The sequence below is a fragment of the Natator depressus genome, chromosome 10 (genome assembly GCF_965152275.1).
Source record: "Natator depressus isolate rNatDep1 chromosome 10, rNatDep2.hap1, whole genome shotgun sequence".
Taxonomy (NCBI): Eukaryota; Metazoa; Chordata; order Testudines; family Cheloniidae; genus Natator; species Natator depressus.
Window position 1 is genome coordinate 77,628,558 of NC_134243.1, and position 26,644 is coordinate 77,655,201.

The window sequence follows — 26,644 nt, forward strand, 5'->3', positions numbered from 1 at the left end:
TTTTGTAATGTGGGTAAAAGAATTCTGGAATGAAGGGGTAAATAAAGCCAGTGTCTGTATTCAGAGACTACGCTCCCCCTGCCCCTCAATCCATTTTTGTGGAATTCTTTAAGAGGCAGGGGAACCCACAGAAAATGTTTAAAACCGTAGGTGCTGCACTACTTCGGGTGCAGGGCTCCCTTCCCTACAGAGCTGTAAAGCAGAAATGTGGCGAGGGTTAATTGGCTCAGGTGTCCTAGTGCCCCCCACCCAAGCCTGAGAGATTGGTGCAAGTAGACCTCCCCTGACCATCCAGAACACTGAAAGACTCTGCACAGTTGTTTCCAGGTTTTCAAGTGTTGAAAGGAGTTCTGAAGAGGGCCTATATTTGCTCCTTTCTCTCTGATCCCCAGCCAGCGACAGTATTGACATGTTGGGGAGGGTTCCAAGCTTCGTCAATGCATGTCCTTCCCTTCCCCTACAGATATACACGGCCACTGTGCAGAGGCCAGGGGAAAAGTTAACCCCAGAGACCAGGCAGCCCACAAATGCTATAGGAGGTTCTGTGGGGCATCACATTTTTGGGTGGCTTAGCCTCCGAAATGCTAAAGGGCGGGGAGGCCTTTCCTAAGGAAGGGAATATTCTCCTCTTGCTGCACTGGTAATTACACCTTTCACTCTTTAACCTTAATAAGAATCTACCAAAATCCCCAGACATCAAGGGAAGACCTCAGAGAAGCTTGAACTATTCTGGCTACGCCCGAGCGTAGTGTCAGTGCAAGAACAGAGGCGAGGCGTCCCCTCAAGTCATGCACTTGCAAAGTGTAGCATGTCTTTTCCCATTGCTACCTTCTACGCCCTACAAGATCTGTCCCCAAATTCAAACCCCAGATATGCAGGCGCTTAGTGTACTAGGCACGCAAATTACAATCACTGGCTGTCATGCCTGTAGATCAGATTCTGCAGGATGCAGTCACATACAGTTATGCCTGCAAGACCAGAATCAGGCTCCAGCATGTCTTTCTGTTGGCCTTCAATGCCCACATTGGGCCAGATCCTGAGCTGATGTAAATCAGCATCGTACCACTGAGGCAATGGAACTGCGCCAGTGGACGACAGCTGTGGATCCGGCCCATTGTGTTTAACATGACTAATGAGGCACCTTACTCTGTGCTGCAGCACCAGCTGGTGGCTAGCAAGGGCTGTTAACGGCACAGAATCCATCGGCACAGGACAGCTGAATTCATTCCCTTTTTGTTCCAACAGAAAATGCTTTGTAGTTAATCCAAGCCCGTGCCAATCCTCCTATTTACATTGATTTACCTAGTCACAGACGAAGAAAAGAAAATCACTCGTATTTAACACGCTCACACACTTTACATCACTGCCACTCTCCCGGATGGAATCGGAGTGTGGGGACTTAATTATACTCTTAAATAAACTCCACTAAGTCAAGAAAAGACAGTTAAAAATAGAAAAACATTTAGTTCAATTTATTTAGCAGCATCTTTATTGCAACAAAAAGGATTTGTAATAAAACGCGGCAAAACTAATGTTTCCACTTTACATGATTAAAAGCCATGTAGCTAGAAATGGAGGGAAACCCATAAACCTACTGGCGTGAGACATGCAATTTTGTTAATACAAGTCGACGCTTAAACAGCAGGCACTTCATGTTCTAAAATTAAACACCTGAACTTCTACTGTGCAGAACATCAAAGTAAAAACCACAAAAAGACCTGTCCTTTCATAAGGGCAGCCCAAAGCACCCCGGAGGATACAGTACTTGTATTGACAGGGGTCTGGTAACTCAAGTAAATAGGCAATTCAAGGCAGTGTTCTAATCTGTCTGATTTTCCCCCACCTTGTTATTGCCCTCTCAGTATTCAGTGTCATGCTAGCAGCAAAACATACTGCTCTCCACAGGGAACACACAGATCAGCGAGAAACACAATCGATTATTTTACTTTGACAGGTTGAGTCTCAGGACCCTATTTTGTCAGTTAATGTCACAGCTGGATTCTTTGCTAGATGCAACACAATGCTCATACACAGCTCTGAAGAGTTAAACCTTCAACGTGTCAAGCCCATCCGGAAAGTCTCTGCTAAAACTAATCCCAAATACCCCTATTAGCAAGGAATACGTTTTCCATTTTACTATAATTAAGGTACTTTATTTTCAAAGCTTCACATCCTGATCAGAATTAATTGCTTCATTAATTAATATTGGGTAGTAAACTGAGTTTATAAAAATGAAGTAATTCTAGGTAATGAGTAAGATATATATTAATACAAATGATATACTTGGAAATGTGGAAAAAAAATGCAGATTACTTGCCCCAATCTAAAGTGTTCCCTGCCTTCTCCCTATTCTTTATTAAAAGGAAGATTTCCTGGCTTATGTAATGGAAAGCACTTCAAAACATTATACCATAGAATCTGTCTCCACTGAGGCAAACCGAACACAATTCCAAAAATGAAAACAGACAAAAGATATGTACACTGGCATCCCTATTCAACACCACTAGTCCCTCAGTTTTCGAAACCCAGCCTTTAATAAATGCTCTATCATTTTTCAGCAAAAGTTAAACGTGGAATTTTAGTGGTCACAGGATTGGGTGGTAAGATGCAAAGATACCTGCTACCGTAGAAAAGAGATTTACACTCAACACTTCGGGCCCAATCTTGCTATCATATACCACAAGGCGTAGTGGTTATTGCTGAGAGTAACCCCGCTGAACCCAAGAGATATGTCTAAACAGGGATAAAAAACAAAAACTGTGGGCTCATTTGGCTCAGGCTCACAGTTCTAAAAATCTCTGTAGACGTTTGGGCTCAGGCTGGAGATCAAACGCTGGGACGCTCGACATCTACACAGCAATTTTTCAGCCACGGAGCCCAAGCCCCATGAGCCCGAGTCAGCTGACCTGGGCCAGCCGGGCGGTTTTTTTATCCCTGTGTAGACATCCCCAGCTAGGGATTTATTTTGTGGGGCAAGGTGGTGATCTCTCCTTCATGGAATATTCTGTTCTCAGACTTCCTACCTAGGGAGTTCACTAGCCCTGCTTAAAATTTAAAGTAGCATTACCACATGGCCATTTTTAAAGTAAGTCCACAAACAAAAACAATTTAAAATAAATCCAAATGTAAAACATCATGGGCAATTCTTCTTGAGTGAAAGTGCCATCTCTCCAATCCAGAGATTTTTGGACTTGGATTTAGGCAATTCCAAGGATCCAAAATGCTGCAGTAACACTACCATCATACACAGTACTCCGGACAGATACTGTATCATAGGAAGACTGGCTTACAGCTGGCAACAGATGCAGAATTGCTGATCTTAGATGTGGCTTGTCCCACCAAGACCAATCAGGATATAATATTCTTATCTAGTGAGCAGCATCTCCAGTTTTAAGAGTTACTGATGGACTTACATTTGGTATTTCACAAGGCAGTGCTCATTCCCTGTGGACTTGATTGTGCCCCTTTGAAATCAACAGGAGTTTGGTCATTAACTTCAATGGGAGCTGGATCAGACCCTATGGGATATGCCTTTCATTACCGTTACATGTGGCAAGCATCCTTCGTACAGAACTACGAAATACTGATAGTAAATCCTTCCAGCATTTTCACAAGGAAAGAAAACATGGAGTTTTAAAGTGCCTGATAGCTGTAAAGGAAATTATTTTTGTAGAAAAGAAAACCATAATTTATGTTGCAAAATAAATAGAGTACATACTTGGTACTTTAATAGTTTTCTGATATATAAGATATATTTAAAATAAAGAGAGAATGCATTATTAAAAAGTTACATGTAAGCAATTTTATCATGTTCAGTGCTAAACCAAAATCTAGACTTGATTACCAGAATCCCATTTAATTCCTTCTTTGCTGTAAGCACTGTTCCATAGAGGCCATTTTGTACAAAAGAATCAATTTTTACTTCAGAATCATATACATTTATATTCAAGAGATAATCTCTGGAGGAAGAACAAAAATACACCCCCAAACACCAGTTAATTTAACATTGAACAAAATATAAACAACCTTGGAAAATGTGATACCATCCGTGTGTTATTTTATACATATAGGTATCTATGGACAGATACAGGGTATGTCTACACAGCAACAAAAGAACCTGCGGTGCGAGTCTGAGTCCAAAGCCTGAATGTCCGCACTGCTATTTTTAGCCTGCAGTGCAAGCCTGAGTCAGTTCACCTGGGCTGTTAGACTTGCTTCCCTGTGTTTTCTTTTGCTGTGTAGACATACCCATAGATATATGTATATATACTACAGCATAAATACATAAAGAACCAGGTGGGATACCATAGTAACTAATTTGTAGTTTTTATACTAACTGGCGCATTGTTATTCTTCAAGCTTATCAATGTACCAGCTTGTCTGTAAATACTAACTACAGCACATGCCATAGGATGGCTGAAAATGCCGGCTTTTTCTGAAGGGAATTCACTTCAGTTACAATAATTAGCTATTGTTGGTACAAAGAAGACAGTGTAGATATTGGGTTCCTTAGATTCCCCCAGTGCCCCAAAATAAAAACCTATAAACCTATTTCCATATGCTGATGGTGTAAATTACAGGACTTAAAATACCATAAGTCCAATTCAAAATAATTGAGAGAGATCTGGAAAAAAACGGTATATGCTTACAGGAAGTGTGTTTGCTTTGACTACCTTTAGCATAAGCCAGTGGACCTGATTCTGCTGACTCTTACACAGCTCTTATATCCAGGTGATTCCACTGACTCCAGTGGAGTTATTCCCAATTAATACCAGTGTCACAAATATCAAGGTCAGGGCCTACTGTTTTAAGTGTTAGAGTTCTAGGATCTGCTGATCATTCATTCACCTAAAAAAGTTATTAAAGCACACTGCGACAATATTTGGGTATTTCAAGTAGGAACACAAGCCACAGGGCATCCAGTTTTCAAAAGATGAAAAGAGAATCTTGCTCTGCTTCTCTCTCCGTAGCATCAAAATAGAAGGGGAAAAAGTTCTTGGCTTTTTAAAAGAAAGCACCTAAAAATTATGGGAAGTTAACACAGAAACCACAGGCAGAGGTGTCTGGTTTAAAAGTAATAATTTGACTATGGAGTTCTAGTTTAAACAACATTTTGAAATTTAAAAGTGTTTTCAAACACTTCACGTTTTTCAGCCACATCCAAAACCACACTAGCAAAGAAAATCGTGCTTTAGTGTGATTTTATACTGCAGGGTGCTAGCTTCCAGCAGCATTACCTTACGCAACATGGACAAGGGTTTCGCTCGGCGGACAGCATATGACCAGGCTACACTGCAGTGCTAGAGATGACTCAAGGGGTGATGGCGTCTATCTATATATACGGGAGCAGGGTGACTAGGACAATATACTTTCTCAGCACTGATGTGAAAATAATGCTAAAATAATGACAACAAAAAAATTTAATAAAACACAATTTGCATTGCTTCAATGTAGTGTTGATAGGCCCCCATCTTACCAGCTCCCCAGTGGACACTTGTACTTGGGTGTTGGAATTTTAAAATCTTAGTGAGGGAATATTTATACACCCACCTGCTGAGATAGGAAAGTATTCTGAAAACAGCCCCAAAATGCACATTGGGTGAAAGTCCCTGGGAATAGGCTGTATTGTTAAAATATGAGAAATATACAAAGTTTCAGCTGTTTGGCTTAAAACTAGTTTGCTTCTCAGCATACCCAAAGCTAACTTTTCTGCCCATGTTATTGTAAAATACATTTTTCACCTCCCTGTGTGAAATCAGGTACAAGCTGTTTATCACACTACAAAAGAAAAAAGCAGCAAGATTTGTACTACACAGAGATGAGCTCACTGAAAAAACTGGCCTGATCTTAGTTAAAACCAAATTATAAACTTCTTCAGGAGGCAGCTAAAAGTGTTTCTTTTTAAAAATAATTATCCCCAACATCTGGTTATATAATGTGTCTAATATGCAGCTAATTCCTAATGAGCCGGACATCCCTTGCACGAAACATAAACTATTACACATTACATTTTAAAATGGTATCAAAGTTGTAACCATCCAGCCAGATTTTTGCCATGACGTGAGTGAATCATCCAATATTACCTTGTTGTAAGAAACTGAGAAACACACTGTAAAAAAAAAAATACACCAATTAGACTCGCACAGCTCAATGTTTTCAGATGGTGAAGATATGGTGTTGTGGATATGTGTTACCGAATTTTCAGCTTCTTCCCCAAAGAATTTGCATGGTACTGCTGCATGCCACAGACATTTGATTTTATTTCCATTTTTAAATTATTAGGCCATTGTACTGTAGTTTCCTTGTATGGCACCTAGTTTACTTAAAAAAAAAAAAGTCTGTGTGTGGGTGCGCATGTGGGTGTGTGGGCTCGTGCATGTATGGCAGGCACCAAAATGCAATATTCTGTTCTATTTTCTCTACAGATCCATTTCCTCGTTTGGTTAAACAGCCAGTGTATCAGAGTTCCACAGAGGTCACAATTACATTGCCTTCAGTGCAGCAATGTGGGAGCCAAGATTCTCTTGCAGATAATGCAGCAGATGGAGTTCATAATGCTCTCCAGACTCAGGGACCCTTATACTGTGTCTCTCCTGAGGGTAAATCTAAAATATGAAATAAAGAGTAGTGAACACACACGCGCACACAACTGGCTAACAGCAGCACTGAAACCAGCTACCTGACACAGGTTAATGATAGGCAAGTAACTGTGTGAGAGATTAGAGAAGAATGTTTGATATAGAGCAGGGGTTCTCAGCCCTTTCCACATCCTGACCTCTGTGTTACAATAGAGGGGGAGGGGGAAGGAGAGAGAGATTCAGCACCCCTCTCCCAAGTAGCAATAAAGAAAGGGAGGGTAGATGCAACCCAGGATCTAGAGAACCCCATTTGCAGGGAAAAACCATTAGTCTCTATAGTAAAATGCTGGATCAATATATGACTTGAACATTTTTTGTTGCAGTAAAAAACAACAAATAAAATTGTCCCCGTCTCTCTGATGGAAGGACGATGGGGAGAGAGGAAAGAGCTAGAAGCAGGTCGGTGTTGGGTATGTGTTTGGACTGCCTCCCCCAAGAGCAGGGCAGCAGGCTGAAAGGTTGAGCAGCATGGTTAGGGAACGCCTATGTTTTCTTCTTGGCACAGGGACTGAAACCCCAAAATCCCAGCACTCAAAGGAGAAGCTTCCCTTTTACAATATTCTTATTTATCCTTAAAACAGAACTTGGTGGAAGAAACCTACAACTACTTCCTTCCTTTTCCAAATCCAAAGCGAGTGTAAACACAAATGAGTCCAAATGGCTAAACCAAATGTTAACATATTTTCAGCTCCAAATTAATATCAGGATGGGCAGTGAAGTGGAAAAAACATTCAGTTTTTAGAGCAGGCTCTTAATCCCCCAGTCTTGTCATTAGATGTTTATGATCCACAACAGATCAAATACACTCCATGTGTTCCAGTCTGGGTTTCCTCAGCCCTAGCATAAACTCAAGCAGAGCTGAATCATTTTCATATCCAGGTTCTCACAGTTTAGAAACCACTTACCTGTAAATCATATGGTTTTCCAGCCCTCACTAAAAAACTCAGCAATATACTTGTGTGTGCAAAGTGAACGTTCTCATCCAAGAAACCATGCAACAGCAACAAACGGTGTGGTCTGAGAAAGGCAAGAGAAAAACATTTAGAATGCTTCCTGGAATTTTCCAGTCATTCTGCAAACTGTGCGAGTCCCTTACAAAAATATTAACCATAAAAACACACTCCTTTTGGTTTAAGCAAAACAAATGGCCCAATCCTGCAGACTGCTCTCCAGCAGGAATTCCACAGGCTTCCAATGCCAGGCTTTCCTTCCCTGGGAGATTTTTGCATATACAGATCAGGACTGGGCCTTATATTTGCATATCTACTTTAACCTCCCCAGAAACACTTGATGAGAGAGGATGCTAAAATTGGTTTATATGTGCTCAAATCGCCACTGGACACCAATTCTTTAGTAAGATCTTTGCATTCTAAACACATACAAATGGATTTGCTCTTACATCTAGGATAAAGCATTTTTATCAAATATAACTTTTTGCCTAGTTCAATGCAGCTCAGACTGAAGAGCTAATTACATAATTGAAGTTATGTCTGCCATTTCTTTATGCATAAGAGATATTCTTTAATTACAGCCAGTATAAAAGGGATTACTTGGAAGGGCCGTAATTATGCAAATGTTCATTCAAGTTTATTAAGTGGTGGTTTAATACTGGCATTTATGGTTTCAGCATTTAATTACCAAGAACTAGGAGATAAAAATGTGGGTGTAGGTTTGAATGTCACTGGTCGGGGGCGGGGAGAGGGGGAACTTAACTTACTCTGAAGGAAACTTCTCCGCTTGCATGGCCACTGATCCTAGATAATATCCCTGCTCGTTGTGATCAGGGTGTCCCATGTAACGCTCTGTGTAGCCTGTGTCATAGAATATCCACAGTGTGACTGGGGCTCCAGCAATGGCAACCTGGAAGTTCCAACAAGATCAGCAGCATAAAAAAGGGATACAGGCGGCATATCTTACTGACAACGTCCAACCGTGATCGCCCAAAGGAGACACTTAACTCCTACGGATATTCACTGTGAACTCCAAAAAGAAACCAATGCAATGATAAAGCCTGCTCTGAACGGCATTGACAATAAGGTAACCAATCAAAAATAAAAAGCAATGATAATTAGCCAACACAAAGCAACAAAGCACCTTTTCAAACTTAAGTGACCTGCAAATGGGCAGCGGGGGTGCGGTGGGGGTGGTGGTGGTGGTGGTGGGGGCGGCGGGTGAATGTCTCTCATCCTCCCTCTCACACACACAGGGCTAGGGACTCCACTTGTATAACTCGCCATGACCCTACAACCATTTACACCAGCTAAGGCTCTGGCACCAAAAGCCTCTCTTTGGGTATGTCTACACTGGAAACTTCAAAGTGCTGTTGCGGGAGCGCTCCCACGGCTGCGCTTTGCAGTGCGAGTGTGGTCGCACGCGAGCGCTGGGAGAGAGCTCTCCCAGCGCTCCGCCTCCACGAGGGGATTAGCTCCCAGCGCTCGGAGCCTGTCTACACTAGCACTTTAAAGCGCTCAGACTTGCTGCGCTCAGGGGGGTGATTTTTCACACCCCTGAGCCAGCAAGTTAGAGCGCTATAAAATGTAAGTGTAGACATACCCTTTGGCTTGGTCTACACGTACAAGTTTTATCACCATAGCTATGTCGGTTGGGGGACTGATCTGCTACTGACATTTTCATTGGGTTTATACCAGCTCCCCAAACCAGCATAAGATGTACCAGGATAAGCACTTTTATACCTATATAACTGCATCCGTGTTAGCTATACGGGAATGACCATACCAGCAAAACCCTCCCAGAGTAGAAAAGGACTTGCATTAGAAATTCAAACCCTGTGCATCCTTGAAGGCCCTTTGGATGAACAAGGGACTACACTGAAGAAGTGAAACCCGAGCGAGAGGGGAAGCGGTTATTTTTGAGACCAGTGAAAGGTCTGGTTTTTCTCTGCAATACCTCTGTCCACCAAATGCCTGACAGATACCTGGAAGAAAAAGCTCTCCAGGATTTGACAACCCCAGGCTCTTCAGTTAAGGGCTGAGATAGCTACCACACCACATGTCAGGATGCTCCAGGGAAGACCTCCAACAAAACCAGGAAAGAGACTTGACATTGCAAATATTTTTTAAAGGTAAAATAAATACTTTAAAGGTCTTTCAGGCCTGCTTTGCACACTGCAATGAAGCAAAAAGAGCCACAAAGAACAAAATGCATGCTGTTAGTTTGAGATGACAATCAATAATTATAATTGTATTTTGCACTTCGTTAGCACCTTTCGTCTAAGAACCCTCTAATGCCGTGTCTAGACACAGAAGCATCACTTTAACAATACCACTATAAAGTGTATAACATCCCTAGGGCTTGGCTACACTTACATTTTATAGCGCTCTAACTTGCTGGCTCTGGGGTGTGAAAAATCACCCCCGAGCGCAGCAAGTCTGAGCGCTTTAAAGCGATAGCGTAGACCGGCTCCGAGCGCTGGGAGCTAATCCCCTCGCGGAGGCGGAGCACCAGGAGAGCTCTCTCCCAGCGCTCACGCGCGACCACACTCACACTGCAAAGCGCAGCCGTGGGAGCGCTCCTGCGACAGCACTTTGAAGTTTCCAGTGTAGCCATGCCCCCAGCGTGGGTACAGTTATCCCAGCATAAAGGTACTTTACGCTAGCATAGCTAATCCTGTATTGGAAGGGGAATAACTGGCTATACCAGTATAACTGAGTCCACACTAGGAGATGCATTGGTATAACTATATCTGGTTTTTTTTTTTTTTTTTAAAAAATCACACTGCAACCAACAGTTATACAGAGACAAAATCTATGAACAAACAAAGCCTAACTGCTTTGCAAACGCTAACTGACAATCACAATATGCTGTTGTATAGGAACATACCATCCCCGTATTACAGACGGTAAAACAAAATGACTTATTCAAGGTCTCACACAGTCATATCTGTTTACTGCAATATGTCCTGAAACTCAGATTAAAAATATACGGTACCTTGAATTTGAAAGCAATAATTTTATAACGTAGTGAATATTGTCTATATTCAAAAAAATATTTAAGTACAAAAGCTTGAATTCAAATATTTTCAGCCCCATACCAGGTAGAAATGTACTTTGGAAATGGAAATTTACTTTGTGGTAACTTTGTTATATCCTATGCCCCTCCACTGTTTGTATCTTGGGATGCAATAAAAACCAGACTATTTTGCACATGCATAGCACTCACTGTTTACAGTTCAAAAGTCTTTGTATCTACAAACACACATGGGACATGGAGATATAGTTTGATTAAGAAACATCCTTCCTGTGCCACAGAGATAAGCCTACGATACATTAACGTACCCTGAAGAGGTCTGACCTCTGCATTAATGCCATCAGAGACAGGTATCCTCCATAGGACCAGCCATGAATGCCAACTCGGTCTAAATCAATAAAGTCATACTGGGATGCTAAATACTGCAGCCCTTCCACTTGGTCATCAATTTCTATTTGACCCTGTTGGATAAAGATTATTTTTTTTTTGTTAGTTCTTGACAAAAGTAAGATTCTCAGAGTTTCCAAAAAACAATCACCTTTGAATATTATGATTAATGATTTCTACTGCAGTACCACCTAGGAGCCCCATCCCAGGATTGGGCCCCCACTGGGCAAGGTGCTGCACAAACACAGAACCAAAGGATTGCTCCTTCCCCAGAGGGCATATAAGGACACATTCCCTCCACCCCGCTCAGCTTCCTCATGGGAAATGTTCACAGGTGTGGTGTTCTGGTCTGTGGTGTTCTTGTTTGTGGAAAGGGGACTTCCTTAACCTAAGAGACAAATTCCTCTACAACATCTAGGGCCAGATTCTGGCTCTGTGCATCAAACTGGCACAACTGCCCCCCTCAAAACACATGCACATCATCCCTGCAAAGCAACACAAAGATGGCACTTCCTTCCCCTCCATAGCTGGCTGAGCAGGTTTCCTCTACAAACAGGACCCTAGGAATCACCATGCCCCTAGTGCAGCGATCCATTGTCTGTCTGAAGGTATCCCACCTTTGCATGGTCAGCAGGAGCGGGTTCAGAAATTCCACAATGGAAAGTTAGGGACTAACTCGCTCATGTCAGAGGTTGGCTTATAGCCGGTTAGATCCCTTATATTTTATATCCTCTCTCACGATCCGTTTTGCTGCCCAGTTCCATACCAGCTGGATGTGTCCACCCCCCTCTCAAGCCCAGGGAGTGGAAGGCTCTACAGTTTTGTGTAAGAAGCACACGAACCACTGCCAGAGCACTAAGGCAAGCTAGCACATTAGCCTTCTTCTGTAGGATGACACACCAAGACTCGCTTCCCCCGGCTCCCCATCTGAAAGCCAAGGAGCAGGCTGCATTGCTCAGAACCACATTGGGACACTGGCATACATCCCACCACTTACCATTTTGTATTTAAAGGCACCTTCAAACTTAAGCCCTCGGTGGCAGGATCCCCTGTTGTCAATTACAACAACTACGTAACCCAGCGAGGCCAGTGTGTTCAAGCGAAAATACTTGATTCCTTTAAACCGATTGTTCACCAGCTGCACCTGGAAAAAGACAACTGGAAATATTAACAGAGCAACATCAGACAGACCACTGGAAATAAGTGCAAGGGGCTACAAGCTATAGAACTGACTGCTCATCTCTTAATCCGATTCAGGATTGTTTGGTAATGTCCCCAGTGTCTCAGCTCAAGTCACCCACACACTGAATTCACCCCCTCATTGTGGATGCTGCGACAAAGCCAGGAGCCCTGTCTTCGCACCTCTCTTTATGCACGTGTGCAGTGATCCCGAATTCTCCTCTGCAGGGATAAGGGCCAACTGGTTCTCCTCCCTTAGCCTGCCCAACGTCTTCCCCTTGAGACTCACAGATCAGGTTCAGTGCTGCGCGGCAGCCTTCCGAAATTCTACTCATCCCCCTCATCCGAGGAGAGTTTTTCCCTGCTCCCAGGTATATGAAATATTGGGTTTTCTAGGGCCCAGGTAAATTGTTTTGTGCCTGGGATGGTAAATCCTCATGGTGATTTGCAAGGCTGCTGTCCCACATTAGATTTATCCCTCCGACCGTACTACCTTGAAGACACTGTGCATTTCTCCCCCACCAGTAAAATGAAGTTACAGGAAATGCTTTAAGTCCGTTTCATAGTCACTCAGGGTCAACCCCCGGCCCCCCAATCCCAGCTCAGGAACAGCAAGTACAAGAAACAAAAATTAGCAGGTATTTCTATCAGCCTCTATTACACTGCGCTCACCTGCGGCCCTCCATATATGAAGAGCACTGTGGGGTATTTCTTCCCAGGTTGTAGGTGGTGAGGTTTGTACATCATGCCATACAGTGTAAAGCCTGAGGAACTCTCAAAGGAGAAGATTTCCGGGGGAACATAGTCGGGAAGAGGACCTGCAGGCAGGCAAGAAGAAATGGGCCCATTTTAACAAGGACCTGATGGACAGAGGGAGCTCACAACCCTGCCCACACTACAGATGATGTCAGCGTGAGGCAGGATTGTTGTCATGTGTCTTATGGCCAGAAGGGACCATTGTGATCATCTAGTCTGACCTCCTGTATAGCACTGGCCATAGGATTTCCCTGGATTAATTCTTTTTTGAACCATGGCGCATCTTTTAGAGAAACATCTAATCTTGATTTTAAAACTGCCAGTTATGAAGACTTCACTGCAACCCTTAAGTAAATCGTTCCAGTGGTTAATTACCCTCAATGTTAAAGATTTGTCCCCTATTTCTAGTCTAAATTTGTCTAGCTTCAATTTCCTGCCATTTGATCATGCTACACCTTTGTCCGCTAGATTGAAGAGTCCACTATCAGAGTTTTGTTCCTCATGTACATACGTGTTTCTGGCATAGTTCTAATGCAATTTCTTCCAGGTCCCCCATCTCCCAAGAACTGTGTTAAAAAGTCACTGAGAGGAAGCTGGCACTACAGGAGGGAGGGGAAGGGGTTTAATTTTGTCTACAGCACACTTAGCACTGGAGTGTCTGCACCACGTAGGTCCAGTGCAGGTCCAAACCCTCACAGAGTTCAGGGATGTTTGGATCTGTGGGTTTTCATTAGGCCCATTACTAGGTAGTAAGGTTCTCATTCACAGAAAATGTTCTGAGTCAGGGATCCTGTGCTAGATGCATTCTAGGAAGGTTTCAACCCCAGCAGGGCCGGGGTGAACTCTTCAACCCTTTTTGGATGCCTACACTGCACTCTCAGAATGTGCTCGCCACTTGAGCTGACTTACTTGAGCTAGGTCTAAACAAGCTAGCTCGGGTCCCAGAACGGAGAAGCTGCAGCTGGACAAGACTCCCTTAACTGAGCTGATAATCTTCAAGCAAGAAACAAAATTAGCATAATTTTTCTGCAGGGGAGAGTGGGGCACTATTGGAATCACCTGCTTCTAAAATACATTTAAGATGATTATGAAACAGAGAAAACTTCCTGTGTTACCCAAAAAAAAAAAAAAAAAGTATGCATTCAGTCCATGTTCTCTAAGAACAAATCATTTTAATTCAGATCCCTAGGTGTTGTTCTGCCCTAGCCAGTTTCTTACAGTTACCTTGGCTAAGGCACTGTGGGTGAAGAGTGTCGGAGGCATGACCTGTGCGTCTGAGTCGGAACTGAGACTCCCCCTCCTGCACGCAGGCAGCTGGTAGAGAAGGAGCAGCTCAATGAAAGAAATCATCTTCTGACCAAAGTACAGCACATGGAGCCAAATTCAGCTGTCACATCAGCGTACGCTAAGAATCACTCCATTAGTCTCTCAGCGTGGGCTCCGGATGGACAGCAGCGAAACAGCAGATTTTAACACATCGCCTAAACGCCACTTGGCCATGAAGGCTGTTAACCAGCCCAGGAGCTAACTATGCACATCATTATCTGCAACAAGCTCCAAAATAAAGAGCAGCCTTTTGGTCATCCACAAGGTACAAAACTTGCGGGGATGCCCCCTTCAAATCTAAGAGTTTTCTGATTACACGTCCTATTAGCCCTGTACCCTTCAAATGGTTTGGAACAGCACTTACAAAACAACAAGTGTTTTGTTGATAAGGCCCAGCAACACATTCAAACTTATAACAGACTTGAATACTATGGCCAGCTACCCCTTCCTGACCTCAGCACAAAACCAAAGGCCGATCCAGCAATCCTTGCTCGTCATACATTCCCACAGGAGTAAGAGCACCATGATCTAGCCCATGAAGAGGAACACAGAGTACTGATGCTACAATAAACATGCAGCTAGGAGTCTTTTGATTGGGAATCTTTGAGGCAGAACTGTAAAGGAGAGCCAAAGCTATTACCTGCCGAATCTAGAATCGTGGCCCAGAATTCCTTCTTTCTGTGAGCAACATCATCTTCAGAACCAGTCAGCCTGTACAGTGACACACAGTGCGGGTTCTTCTGGTTACTGAATTTACTGATGAACATGTCACAGTCCTACACAGAGATGACAATATTTTCTTGAACAACACAGTGAAGAAACACGAGCCCAAAGCTCCTTTACTTTTGCACTTACAGCTCTCTGAAGAAGCTCGGATCAAATAAAAATTAGGAGTCCCAGCTCCTGTGAGAGGGGAGATAGCCTTAGGAGCTGCAGTTTTACTCAGTTACAGGCAGCATAGTAGCCACAAGGGTGTTAATATTCCAAATTTTCTGCCAGACACTGAAAAATGCACCAGCAAAATTAGCGGTGGCATTAGTCTATGTCTGCAAGTTGGCACTGATTCTTGCCATTCGCCAGGTTGCACACCCAGAGGTCAGGTTTCTGCAGTTGCTAATATATGCCCCCATCCCTTCACTCATGGGTTTTATAACAGATTTAAAAAAAGCTGAAGCCAACTTCCATATATCTGAACACAGCTAGCGCAAGGTGTGCCAAAAACCACCAAGCCCAGCCCTTCCCTAGAAGATGGTCCCTCGGAATACAGATACCTGACTAATGGAGCAGGCGTGAGAGTAGCTACGGTCCGTCAGTCGCTTCACCTCTCCAGGATTCTTGTAGCTAACGACATACAGGTGATGCTCTAAAGGGGAATCCTTTGTGCCTTCAAAATACACCAGTTTTTTTGCTTCGTCCACGTGGATCTGCCAAAAAAAAAACAAACAAACCCCAAACACAACCTTAGTCTGTACCAGCCAAATCACTGAGCTATCCCCACAATGATGCCCAGGACTCTCCGTCCCCATTTCCCAAGGTGATTACAGTCAATTTAGAGCCCAGCAATGGACAGAGCTAGTTCAAATTAGCCCTTCCAATACACACAACTTTGCATTTGTCAACACTAAATTTCATTTGCTACCTGGTTTCCCAGGTCTGTCAGGTCCCTCTGACCTTCCTTATTTTCTCTGGTCTTGATTATCCTAAATAATTCTGTGTCACCTGTAAATTTCCCCAATTCACTGTTCACTCCCTTTCCCATATTATTAATAAATATATTTCACAAACAGAAGCCCCAGCATGAAACCATGGGGGCACCTGTCTTTAAACCTTTTGCCATGGTACAAATTGACCATTTTTTCCTACTTTTTGACTATATAACAGGAAACAGTTTCTGATCCATAACAGTTCATCTCTCACCCTATGACTACTTTGCTTCCTTAATAATCTCTTGGAAGGGCCTTTATCAAAGACCTTTTGAAGGTCCAAACAACTGTTAACTGGTTCTCTCTGATCTACTCTTTTATTGACACTCAAAGAATTCTAGTAATTCAGAGAATTGTTTTCTTTTACAGAAGCCAAGCTGGTTAGACCACTGATCATACTAATCCAGGTGTCCTGTAACTATTTTTAGTAATTATTGCAACCAATTTCCCTGGTGCTCAAGTAAAGCTGATTGACCTACATAACCATGATCACCCCATGTATCTTTTTCAAAAACAGGCAAGACAATTGATACCCCCCCAATCCTAGAGTACAGCTGCTGATTTTAATGAGCGGTTGTATATTTTTTCTTAGTGGCCCAGCCACCAACTGCAGCAAAAACTGTCTCCAAACTGAAATAGTTGGGTTACCAAGATTGCTGTCCCTTACATAAACTACAAGTATTTCAGCTCTACTCAACTCATTTCAATGTACTCACACTTATGGTTTATTTTTTTTTAGATAACAGAGAAACATGGTCAGACCTGAGTAGCCACAGACATCGCTCACTCAAACTCTTTAACATTTAAAAAAAGAAGCAATTAGAAAGTAGGGGGTATTTTATCCTAGCAGGAGGAATTCCATGCAAAGTCTCAAAAGTGGACCTGGAGACACAAATATTGGGCCTCCATAAAAAGGAGAAAGAAGAGGCCAAAGCTGAAAAGAGCAGTGCTGCCCAGGTGTGTGTTAATCCCTTTGAAAAAAAGAGTCCTCAGATACTGGACAGCAGCTGGATGCTGGGGCTTCAGCCCTTCCATCCTACTTCTCATGGGATGCTTGGAAACGTTCCTTCCATCTACCTGCAATGCTACTTCTCTCCCCCTTCCACCTCCCTACAGGTCCATACTTCGTTATGAGCCTCTTTACTAGACAGTGGCAAACTCCTGAGAAACAAAGAGCACAAAGCAAAAGAAATCAGCAGCTAGAGATGCCTCTCTGTGCTGCTCATCTTCATTATCGAAACCAGAGACTCAGGGCTGGAATGGTGAGTTAAATAATGAGCTCAGAGGACAAGCTGCACCTTTGCTAACATTAAAAGCAAAGCAGCACTGGCTACTTTTGCTCACCAGCTGAGCCAATCAACCATCCCCACTTTTGTGCTTAAAGCTGCAGCTTGACCGGAGACCCAGTTCCTCTATTAATTCACCAGGGTACTATTCTCCCCAGGCAGGCTGTCCGCACCCACAGCCTTCTATTGGGCTTTAGTGGCTCAAGAGTGCCTAGTCCTGAAAGGCGAACAGATGTGAAGCACAGCCCTCACGCTGGCTCTTTGTACAGGGGTGAGTTTAACCCAGAAATGAATAGAAGCTTGGGCAGGTTTCTCCGTGTTGCCCCAAACCTGACCTCAAGAGACACCCCATGTGTGAGAGAAGGTAACTCAGTTTCCAGGTCCCCTACAATCTCTTGCACCTCTGCTGCATCATATATGTTTGCAGTTATGTGGATTTCCATGTTAATTTTCTGATGTGAGAGGTTTGATTATGGGGGTGAAATTAAGGAGTTTGCAAATAGCACTTTTTATTCAGCAAACAGAAAGGTCACAGCCTGGGCCTGGACAGCTGAAAGACCTCAAGCCATTCCAGGCAGCTTTTCCTTTTCTCAGTCTCTCAGCAATCCTGCCCTTCACAGAAATGACAATACGGGCGTGTCTCTCCTCTCACAAAGAGTGGGCTGCATGGCCAAGACACCAGAGCAGAGCTACATGAGGAGTGTCCAGCCTGCACCTTCTCCTCTGCCTCCAGAACAAAGTGTGTGACCTTCAGCACATGAGAGGTCATTCCCCTAAGAAGGGAGTCCCCAGATTGTTCCCAGAGCTGTTTCCCGTTTAGTGAGATGCTCTGGCAGGCACAACACCAAGATCAAATTCACAGGTTTTAAGGCCAGAAGGGATCATCATGATCATATAGCCTTGCATAACACCAGATAAACTGAGGTGTCCTCCATACAGCTCTACCATTCTATCTAGATCCTTACCTTGCTGTTCCTTAGACATGACTGGTGCCCTCTGTAGTCAGAAGAGGGTAGCTGTATAGTCTGGCAAGATAACCATGAGGCCCATGACAGACTCTAGGACCTAACTAATTTTGTTTGTTATCTAATCCAGAGTTTAACCCAGGCTATTTTACAGATACAGATCTTCATTCAAGAAAAGTAAAATAAAGGGACATACGTTGGAACCATGTCTACCAAGTACTTCCCATTCTCCACTGGTAATTGCTAATTCCTCTTTGATGGGACATTTGAAGTCACCTATAAACAAGACATGTACAATTAGAGATTTTATACTTTTCATCACAACAAAGCCTCTCAAATAGAACTTCACCTTTCAGGCTTTGCTTGCTTTAACCGAGTCACAAACTGGGGTTGGGAAAGAATCACTCCCCTGCCAACTCTCCAGAGCAGCATTACACAGCTGGCCCGAGTGTTCCAGGAAGAGATCACTAACATACTGGGGAAAATGTCAAAGAATTCTCAATTCAATAGGTTCTCCCTATCTTGTTCTGCATCCTTCAGTGTTTCCTTTTCCCACCACACTTGCACAGAAAGGCAGGTTTTGAACTGAAATATGTGAAACCTGATCTATAGAATTGGTAAAGGTAAGGTGTTAAAAATGAAGGATTTTTCTGGAAAAAATAGCACTTTTTATCAGGTTGGCTCACTTTCATTCAAAAGGAAGTTCTATTTTGTGCGAAGCTGCAAAGTTGAAGGATTTTGCAAAAATCAAATCGAAGAGTAAAACTCTGAAATGTCAAGATTTTCTAATTTCCCCAAGAACATTACACACAGCTTTATGTTAAATGGAAATCTTGCCTTCCTCAGAAACATGAGCTATTTGCCACTTTCAGAGGCAGGACGTCAGGCTAGACAGACCAACACCACTAGAACCGTTACGAGGTGTTTAACCACTATAGGAATAATGAGTTTTATTTCAAAAGGGGATTTTGCCTTCTGGAAGAATCAACTGCCTGACACTGGGATGCTGTAACTAGTAAAATGAGATGCATCTTTCTTTAGTATGCAGGGCTTAGCATGCTGTCCTCACATAGCAAATAGATCAATAGTATCGTAACTGCCTCCAGGCACAGGTTGCAATATAGGAGTTTAACTGAAAGAATGCACAGTGTAGCAAGATGTGCAAGGGTTCTGCACATAACTCTACTGTACACCTGCCTGGGCCAAAGTTTGACCTAACCTTGCAATTAACTTTATTTTATTTAAACTGAGTGTTCCTGTGTTTCCATTTGCAGCAGCTGCCAGTATTCTTCTTCTGTTAATTTCTCTGCCATAAAAACTTAAGAACGGCCACACTGGGTCAGACCAATGGCCCATCTAGCCCAGGATCCTGTCTACTGACAGTAGCCAATACCAGGTGCCTCAGAGGGAATGAGCAGAGCAGACAATTATTGAGTGATCCATCTCCTGTCGTCCAGTCCCAGATTCTGGCAACCAGGGGCTCAGGGACACCCAAAGTATTTTGCCTAATAGCCATTTGTGGACCCATCCTCCATAAACGTATCTAATTCTTTTTTCAACCCAGTTATACGTTAGGCCTTCACGACATCCCCTGGCAATGAGTACTACAGGTTGACTGTGCGTTGCGTGAAGAAATACTTCCTTTTGTTTATTTTATACCTGCAGCCTGTTAATTTCATTGGGTGACCACTGGTTCTTGTGTTATCTAATGGGATAAACAACATTTCCCTAATCACTTTCTCCATACCACTCATGATTTTATAGACCTCTATCATATCCCCCCTTAGTCGTCTCTTTTCCAAGCTGAACAGTCTGAGTCTTGTTAATCTCTCCTCACATGTTCCATACCCCTAATCATTTCTGTTGCCCTTCACTGAACTTTTTCCAATATATAATTTTCCAGTATATAATTTTCTTTTCTTTTTCTAATATAGCTTTTTTGAGATGGGGTGACCAGAACTGCACACCAGTATTCCAGGTGTGGGCGTACCATGAATTTATATAGAGGCATTATGGTATTTTCTATCTTATTATCTGTCCCTTTCCTAATGGTTCCCAACATTCTGTTAGCATCTGTCCAAGCAGCAGCCTCCCCGATGCCTGCTATAACAGACACAGCACCATGAATAGTCTTTGTTAGAGCCAGCACGCTGGGTATAATGGTGTGGTTTTTATTCCCTTCCCCACCCTAAAAACAGGCCAATTTTTGGCCTCAATCAGATATTCAATATTTCTAGGCATGAAACCCAAGGCACATCTTTCTACAGTGTGGTGTGTTCTTTACTTTAAATCTTTATATTGAAATCTGTGCCTAGAGGCAGAAAGGAGAGTGTTGTTATTTTTACACATTACATGCCAACAGTCCGTGCACAGCCCTGTGCACCAAAGAGCTTTACTATGTGGAGACCACAGATTTCACACACTTTATTTCTCCCTTTGGACATGACCCACATTACTACTAGACTGGTTAATCTGCAAGACCAGGACAGTATGTCAATAAACCAATCTTTTATCTTGACCAAAAAAGAAGCCAACAGAGCGTATTTCTCAGTTCGGGCTGGGATGTGGGCACTTAATTTCCATTTGTGCTTCTGAAAAATCTCCCCCTTTGTTAATGAAAAAGAACCACGATTAAAACTGAAGCCCGTTACGTACAGAATTATCTGTGCCATCCTTCCTCCTGCTACAAGCATACGTGCAACACTGAGCCAGTGAGTAGACCCAGTGATGTCAAGGAGACTAGTGCTATATAAAAGCTAGGGATTATGATGATGTACATGCTCCAAAACTCTGCTGGATGGGGGCCAGTCTACACTAGGGAGGGAGGAAGAAAGAGATCTGTCCTGCCCTCTGGAAGTGGCTGCAGTTACTTCACCAATATTCAGTGGCAACTGCCCAGTTAAAGAGAGAGAGTGGTATTGTTTACTTGGAGCAGGGAGACCTCCACATGATCGCTTGTATCTGCTCTCCTTCAAAACTGAGATGATTTTGTACAGGTGCCGGAACCCCGTTTGACATTCAGAGGCGAATATAAACTCTATCTCGTCTTGGCGGGTTTGAGAGAAAACATGGAAGATATCATGGATCTGCAGAAACAAAGCAGTTTGTTCATGGCTATTGATAGGACTTGGACCACAATGGAGTCCCTGTGCAACTATTACTTCTCACTGATCCAGCGCAGACAGGTGCAGAAGATGTATGTTATACCGTAGCGTAGGGGTTCACCCAACTTCATTCTATGGATCTATTATATAGGACAGCCCCAACTGGCAAACCTTACAGAGGTATGAGGGTGAGGAACAGTGAATAATTTTAATAAATGAGGGAATTTTCAACGTGATTAATAGACACTGAGGGACATAACTGTTTTAGGTAAAAAACGGTTTTAGATAATTGTGATTAGGATAATCACGTGGGCTCTTTGGTTTTGTGCTTAGTTCTAGAAGATATGCTGTGCTCCCATAGCATCAGTCTGTTGGAATCTGCTGTCAGTGAAAGATCTAAGGAGACTTAAGGAGCCTGAGTCTAATATAATGCAAAGCAGAGAGACAGTGTAGTCTAATAGATTGGGTGATGGATGGGTTCTAGTCCAAACTTTGCCACTGTCCTGCCACATGACTTTGGACATCATTTGCCCTCTCTGCTTCCCTAACCTTTTCCTGGTTGGTCTACATTGCAAGCTCTTCAAGGCAGGGACTGTCTTACACTGTGTCTGTAAATCACCTACCACAATGGAGACCTTTACCCTGATTGCACCCTTTAGGCACTACAGTAATGCAAATAATATCAATGCCATGAACCGTGTGACAAATAGTGCCCATAACTGCATACTGTTGGAAGAGTAAAAAATAAAATTCTTACATTTATCCAGATATCTGTTGTTTCTTCATAAATAGTAAGTGGTGTAACAGAGTCTGGCACAGCGTCTATTAGTTTCTGTCTTTCCATAGCATCATCTTCTACTGCGATAAATAATGCAGGGGAGATCAACACTATCTGTAGCCGTGTTTGGGAGCGATCCAATAAGATGGACCAGGCACTATTGCAGAAAAAAATATGAATAATTATGAGTGCATTTCTTTTAAGTATTAGACAGCAGAATTTTATTTGACTCTTAATAACACCAAGCATTTTGGTGGCATCAAGAATGGTCAATTTCAGGTCCAGTTAGAAGATCCCTTTAACTTTGGCCAGGTAAAACAAATTTTCGCTCTAGCATTTCAAAGAATCACGTCAGCTCTGAAGTAGGGGTAGAAGAACCAGTTTTGCCTGATTTCAGCCCCACTCAAACCCTGTGGTTTCAAAAGCTCAACTATCTCTAATGTTACCATATTTGGATTCTGCAGAATGTGGAAAGAGGAGCAAAGAAAAGAAAAATCTAAAGGGAAGGAGGAAGCAGAAGTTTGTAAACTGAAACTTAAAAGCCACTTGTGAAGATATTTCTAGTCTTCTTGGATGCTTAAAAAAATTATTCTGAAGCTTAAGTGGCTCGACAGTGTCCTCTCCAGTGGATCCAATCAGCCTGTTATCCACGTAGCCTTGTTAACATTTCTGTAGGAAGCCAAGCAAACATAGGAAGCGGGCTCCTGTATTTCTTCCATAAAAAAAAATGTTAAAAGGAGAATGTCAGCTTTTGATCCAAGAGGTGGGATAAGTACAATTCTTGTGAATTAGAAACACTGCACCACCTTGTCTTTAGGGTTAAAAGTTTCATGTAAATGTAGTTAGCACTTACAGTGGGGTTTCTGACCAATGAGTTTGGTCAGCAACCATGGCCCAGTGGTTCAGGTGCTAACCTAGGACTTGGGAGCCCTGGGTTCAATTGTCTCCACATCCACAGAGTGCCTCTGTGACCCTGGGCAAGTCTCACAGTCTCTCTAGCACTCAATTCCCCATCTGTAAATGGGGGTATCATCACTGCCCTGCCTACCAGAGGGATTGGGAGCTGTGTTCCCTCTAAGCCACACGACCACCCAAGAGTCAATCAAGTGTCACACACATCTAGCGACGTGTGCTCAAGTGCCCCTCCCCACCGCTGCTCTGCAGCCACGTTGCTCCTGCCCTCTGCCTTGAAGCCCCTGGCCAGCTGCTCCCAGAACCCTCCGGCTTGCTGTGCCGTGCAGAGCAGAGGTGGGCTGCTAATGTCAGGGTGTTCCCCTCCCACCAACCAGGTACCCCACCTCCACAGAGCGGGGGTGGGAGGACAGGGCTCAGGAGCGGAATGGAGTTTCTAGCAGCTGCTGCGGTCTGAACGAGCCTTCTGGTGAGTGCTGCTATGCTTAAAGAGATAGCGCATGGTCTCTCATAGACTTCCCCAGCAGCCAGCATACACACACAGTCTCTGTCTCTCTCTCTCTCTCTCTCTCTCACACACACACACACACACACACACACACACACACACACACACACACACACACACACACAGTCTCTTTCACACTCACTTCCCAACACATACTAGTGTTATTGTTGATACTTTTTGGTACTTCCTGCAAAGCACATACATTCTCTGTAATTTTATTCTTTCAAAGGGCTGTTATTTTAGTTTTTATACTGGTCTGTGCATTTCATAATTTTATTTCTCTCTTATGCTACGTTTAATTCTTTAAGTAGCGAGTTCTCAAATGCCTAATCTGTCCTGGCTGGAGCAATCACGCCTATGGTAACTTATTAAAAATACATATTATATCTAGGTTTTTTGCTTCTATTGGAGGCACACATCCGCACATGATCTCGATATTGGTGCATGTAACAAAATTCATTCTGCACGTGGATGGAAAAAAACAAACCAAAACAAAACAGAGGGGACACTGACTGGGAGGATAAATACATTGAAAAGACTGTGAGATGCTCAGCTACTATGGTGACTGGGTCAGATAAATACCAGAGACTGATTTGACTCTCTTTGATTTTGAAGAAGTGCCCCCATCCCCTTCACTCAAACCAGGGTGGAGCGATGCATAAACAAGAGCAGGCTTATGCCAGAAAGAAAGACAGAGCCCAAAACTGCCCATTTCTAACTGTATCACCCCAACCCCTGTAAGCAGAGACAGGTTTAACATACGCACTATTTTCCTTCTGGAGTCCACCCAGCTCTTGCAATATACTCTATTCCTTCAAACAGGATCTCGAATGGCTGCACTAGTTCTTTATCCATGACAGCTGCAATCTGTTGAAGACGACAGCAATTCAGTGACACTGAAATAACCTCACCAAGGTACAGTGTGTGCACGTATGTGTACACACACACACACACACACCAGGTATCTGACACTAGAACGGGCCTATCCTGTTTGAAACACCGATCCACAGATTAAAATTTGACAACTGCACATCAAAGAAGTCTGTTTGCTTTGACATGAGATACTAATTAAATAAAAAGTCATAAATGTCAAATTAATGTAGGAGATAAATGAACCTTAAAACTTACTCTTCCTTCAGCATCAACTGTTATTTCTGACATTTTGAAAGTGACCTTTGGATTTGCTGTACCTATAAAACAGACAGGTGTTAGCAGTCACACACAAACAGTGCAACAGACTATGTGTTTGCCTCCAGGAGGACACACCCAGGTTTCCGATAATTCTGAAATTCAGTTCATATAGAAATGAAAAAAGCGAAGACGCTGATTACCCTAAATGCGCTGTCTGTGGAGGGCATGGAATTCAGGTCAAAGAAGAAGTAACAGACACATCTTAGATTTAGGGAGAGGAGGAGGCATCGAGTGAAACTGCATAACCTGCTAGAAGAGCAGCAGCTCTCCAGAACAGATATTGACCTCTTTAGACTTGCAGCACGATCTTCACATGCAGTTGTAAGTTATCTCTCCAGACGCCTACATGTCAGTTCTGCCTACCCACTTCCAAATATCTCAGTACGCCAGTGTCCAACAATATTTGTTTCCCACCCTCCTGCTGCAATACAGTATCTATAAAAACCCAAGCCTGGCTGCTGGAGACGCTTACTCTTGCCATTCCAGGGGCAGTGACAGGACCACTAGCTGTAATATTGGGTCAGGAGCACACACAGTCTGTGGCCCAAGCTCTAAGCAGAAAGAGTGCACCAAATGCTCCGAACCCCCATGCCACATCACTAGTGCACTGCCAGCAGCTAAATACAAAACCCGCAGTGAAACGTGATCACTCTGCAGAGTTCACACTGAGATGTTGCAAAGAGAAACAACGCCACACTGTCAGATAAACATATGACAGCAGCTCCAAAAGAGGGAAGACATAGTGTGTTGCCAACTCACGAGAGACCTAGGTTCAGCAGTGAACTTAGGACCAACACCACATTGTAGCCGGAAAGCTGGCACGGACACAAGTGAGTAGTCTGACCTCCAGGGAGGCTGTTGCCCCAGCCATATTCAGTCCACAAGCACAGCACCATTCATAGAACCTTGTCTTTGGAGGCTAGGCTGGGCGTTGCCATAAAACAAGAGGAATACAATGAGAGCATCCCAGGCGATGAGACAGGGGAAAGAGGAGAGAAGACAGCAATGGTCTCACCTGTTTTGGGATATCTAAAGGAATCCGTCCTCCTGGTCTCCAGCATGGGGGATGTGACATGAATAATTTCCACCTCTGACTCATCGTTTTCTTCATAAAGAATCCTAAGAATTTTGCCTCCAGTGACAGCTAGAAAGGAACAAATATATATATTATTACAGCTGTGCTGAATGTGAAATGTATCGCACACAGCAATACTGTTCCTTTGGGTACTAGTGGGGAAGCTATATCGTATACCACATGATCCAACTATCCAGTAAACTGTATTTGACCTTTCACTACGCCAAACAATCTTGAATCTCTTACAAATGCTGTTATCACATGGGTTAGTAAAAATCTCTTCTTTCCAGGCTACATCTCCAGATCATGAGCTGACCTCTCATGAAAAACAGAGAGAGATTAGCCCTTCTGCTATATATTGTATGTACTCCCCTCCCTTTGTTCTTTTCTCCAATATTACTATAGGGACACTTGCCTAAAAGCAAATCTTCAACCTTAAGAGCTCATTTCCTTCTCTCCCCCTCTGAAATCATGGTTTTGTCTGGGGCATCATGCATTAAGCAGCAAACTGTTGCGAAGTTACAAACAGAGGGTCATACCGCAAAGCGGGCTGAGAAGCAGGAAGTGAAATTAGGCAGAGGCGTTGAGGTCATTTCCACCCAATTTCTAGAGAAAGTCTGTGACACTGGCAGACCATGTGCCAGCCCAGGCCTGACTGAGCACTGACAAACGTATAGCCAAAAACCAGTCTTGCCTATCTGCGTGTTCGCATTATCAAAATAAATATTAGATGTTAAGTTGATAAGAATGTGCTTAGTGTTTTATAAAATGCTTGTAGGATGCCGCATGTATTGTTCTCACCCAATTACACCCCACGTTATAAGGTAACAGCAAACATTTGCATTGTAT

The 26,644-nt window shown here is 43.2% G+C and overlaps 1 protein-coding gene across 4 annotated transcripts in view; it reads right to left on the reverse strand.

Moving 5' to 3' along the window:
* Positions 1–1,504: 1,504 nt before the first annotated feature.
* The window catches only part of DPP8 (dipeptidyl peptidase 8), a 49,167-nt gene continuing 24,027 nt past the window's right edge, over positions 1,505–26,644 (reverse strand). For all 4 annotated transcript variants that reach the window (XM_074966570.1, XM_074966569.1, XM_074966573.1 and 1 more), the window contains 14 exons: positions 25,736–25,864; positions 24,658–24,719; positions 24,296–24,396; positions 22,089–22,266; positions 21,154–21,313; positions 18,424–18,503; positions 15,545–15,697; positions 14,914–15,049; positions 12,864–13,009; positions 12,010–12,156; positions 10,934–11,086; positions 8,356–8,498; positions 7,544–7,655; positions 1,505–6,605 (listed from right to left, as the gene is read on the reverse strand). In XM_074966570.1, the coding sequence (XP_074822671.1) occupies positions 6,483–6,605; positions 7,544–7,655; positions 8,356–8,498; positions 10,934–11,086; positions 12,010–12,156; positions 12,864–13,009; positions 14,914–15,049; positions 15,545–15,697; positions 18,424–18,503; positions 21,154–21,313; positions 22,089–22,266; positions 24,296–24,396; positions 24,658–24,719; positions 25,736–25,864 (1,823 nt within the window). In that variant the 3' untranslated portion in view covers positions 1,505–6,482. The remainder of the gene's footprint in view (positions 6,606–7,543; positions 7,656–8,355; positions 8,499–10,933; positions 11,087–12,009; positions 12,157–12,863; positions 13,010–14,913; positions 15,050–15,544; positions 15,698–18,423; positions 18,504–21,153; positions 21,314–22,088; positions 22,267–24,295; positions 24,397–24,657; positions 24,720–25,735; positions 25,865–26,644) is intronic.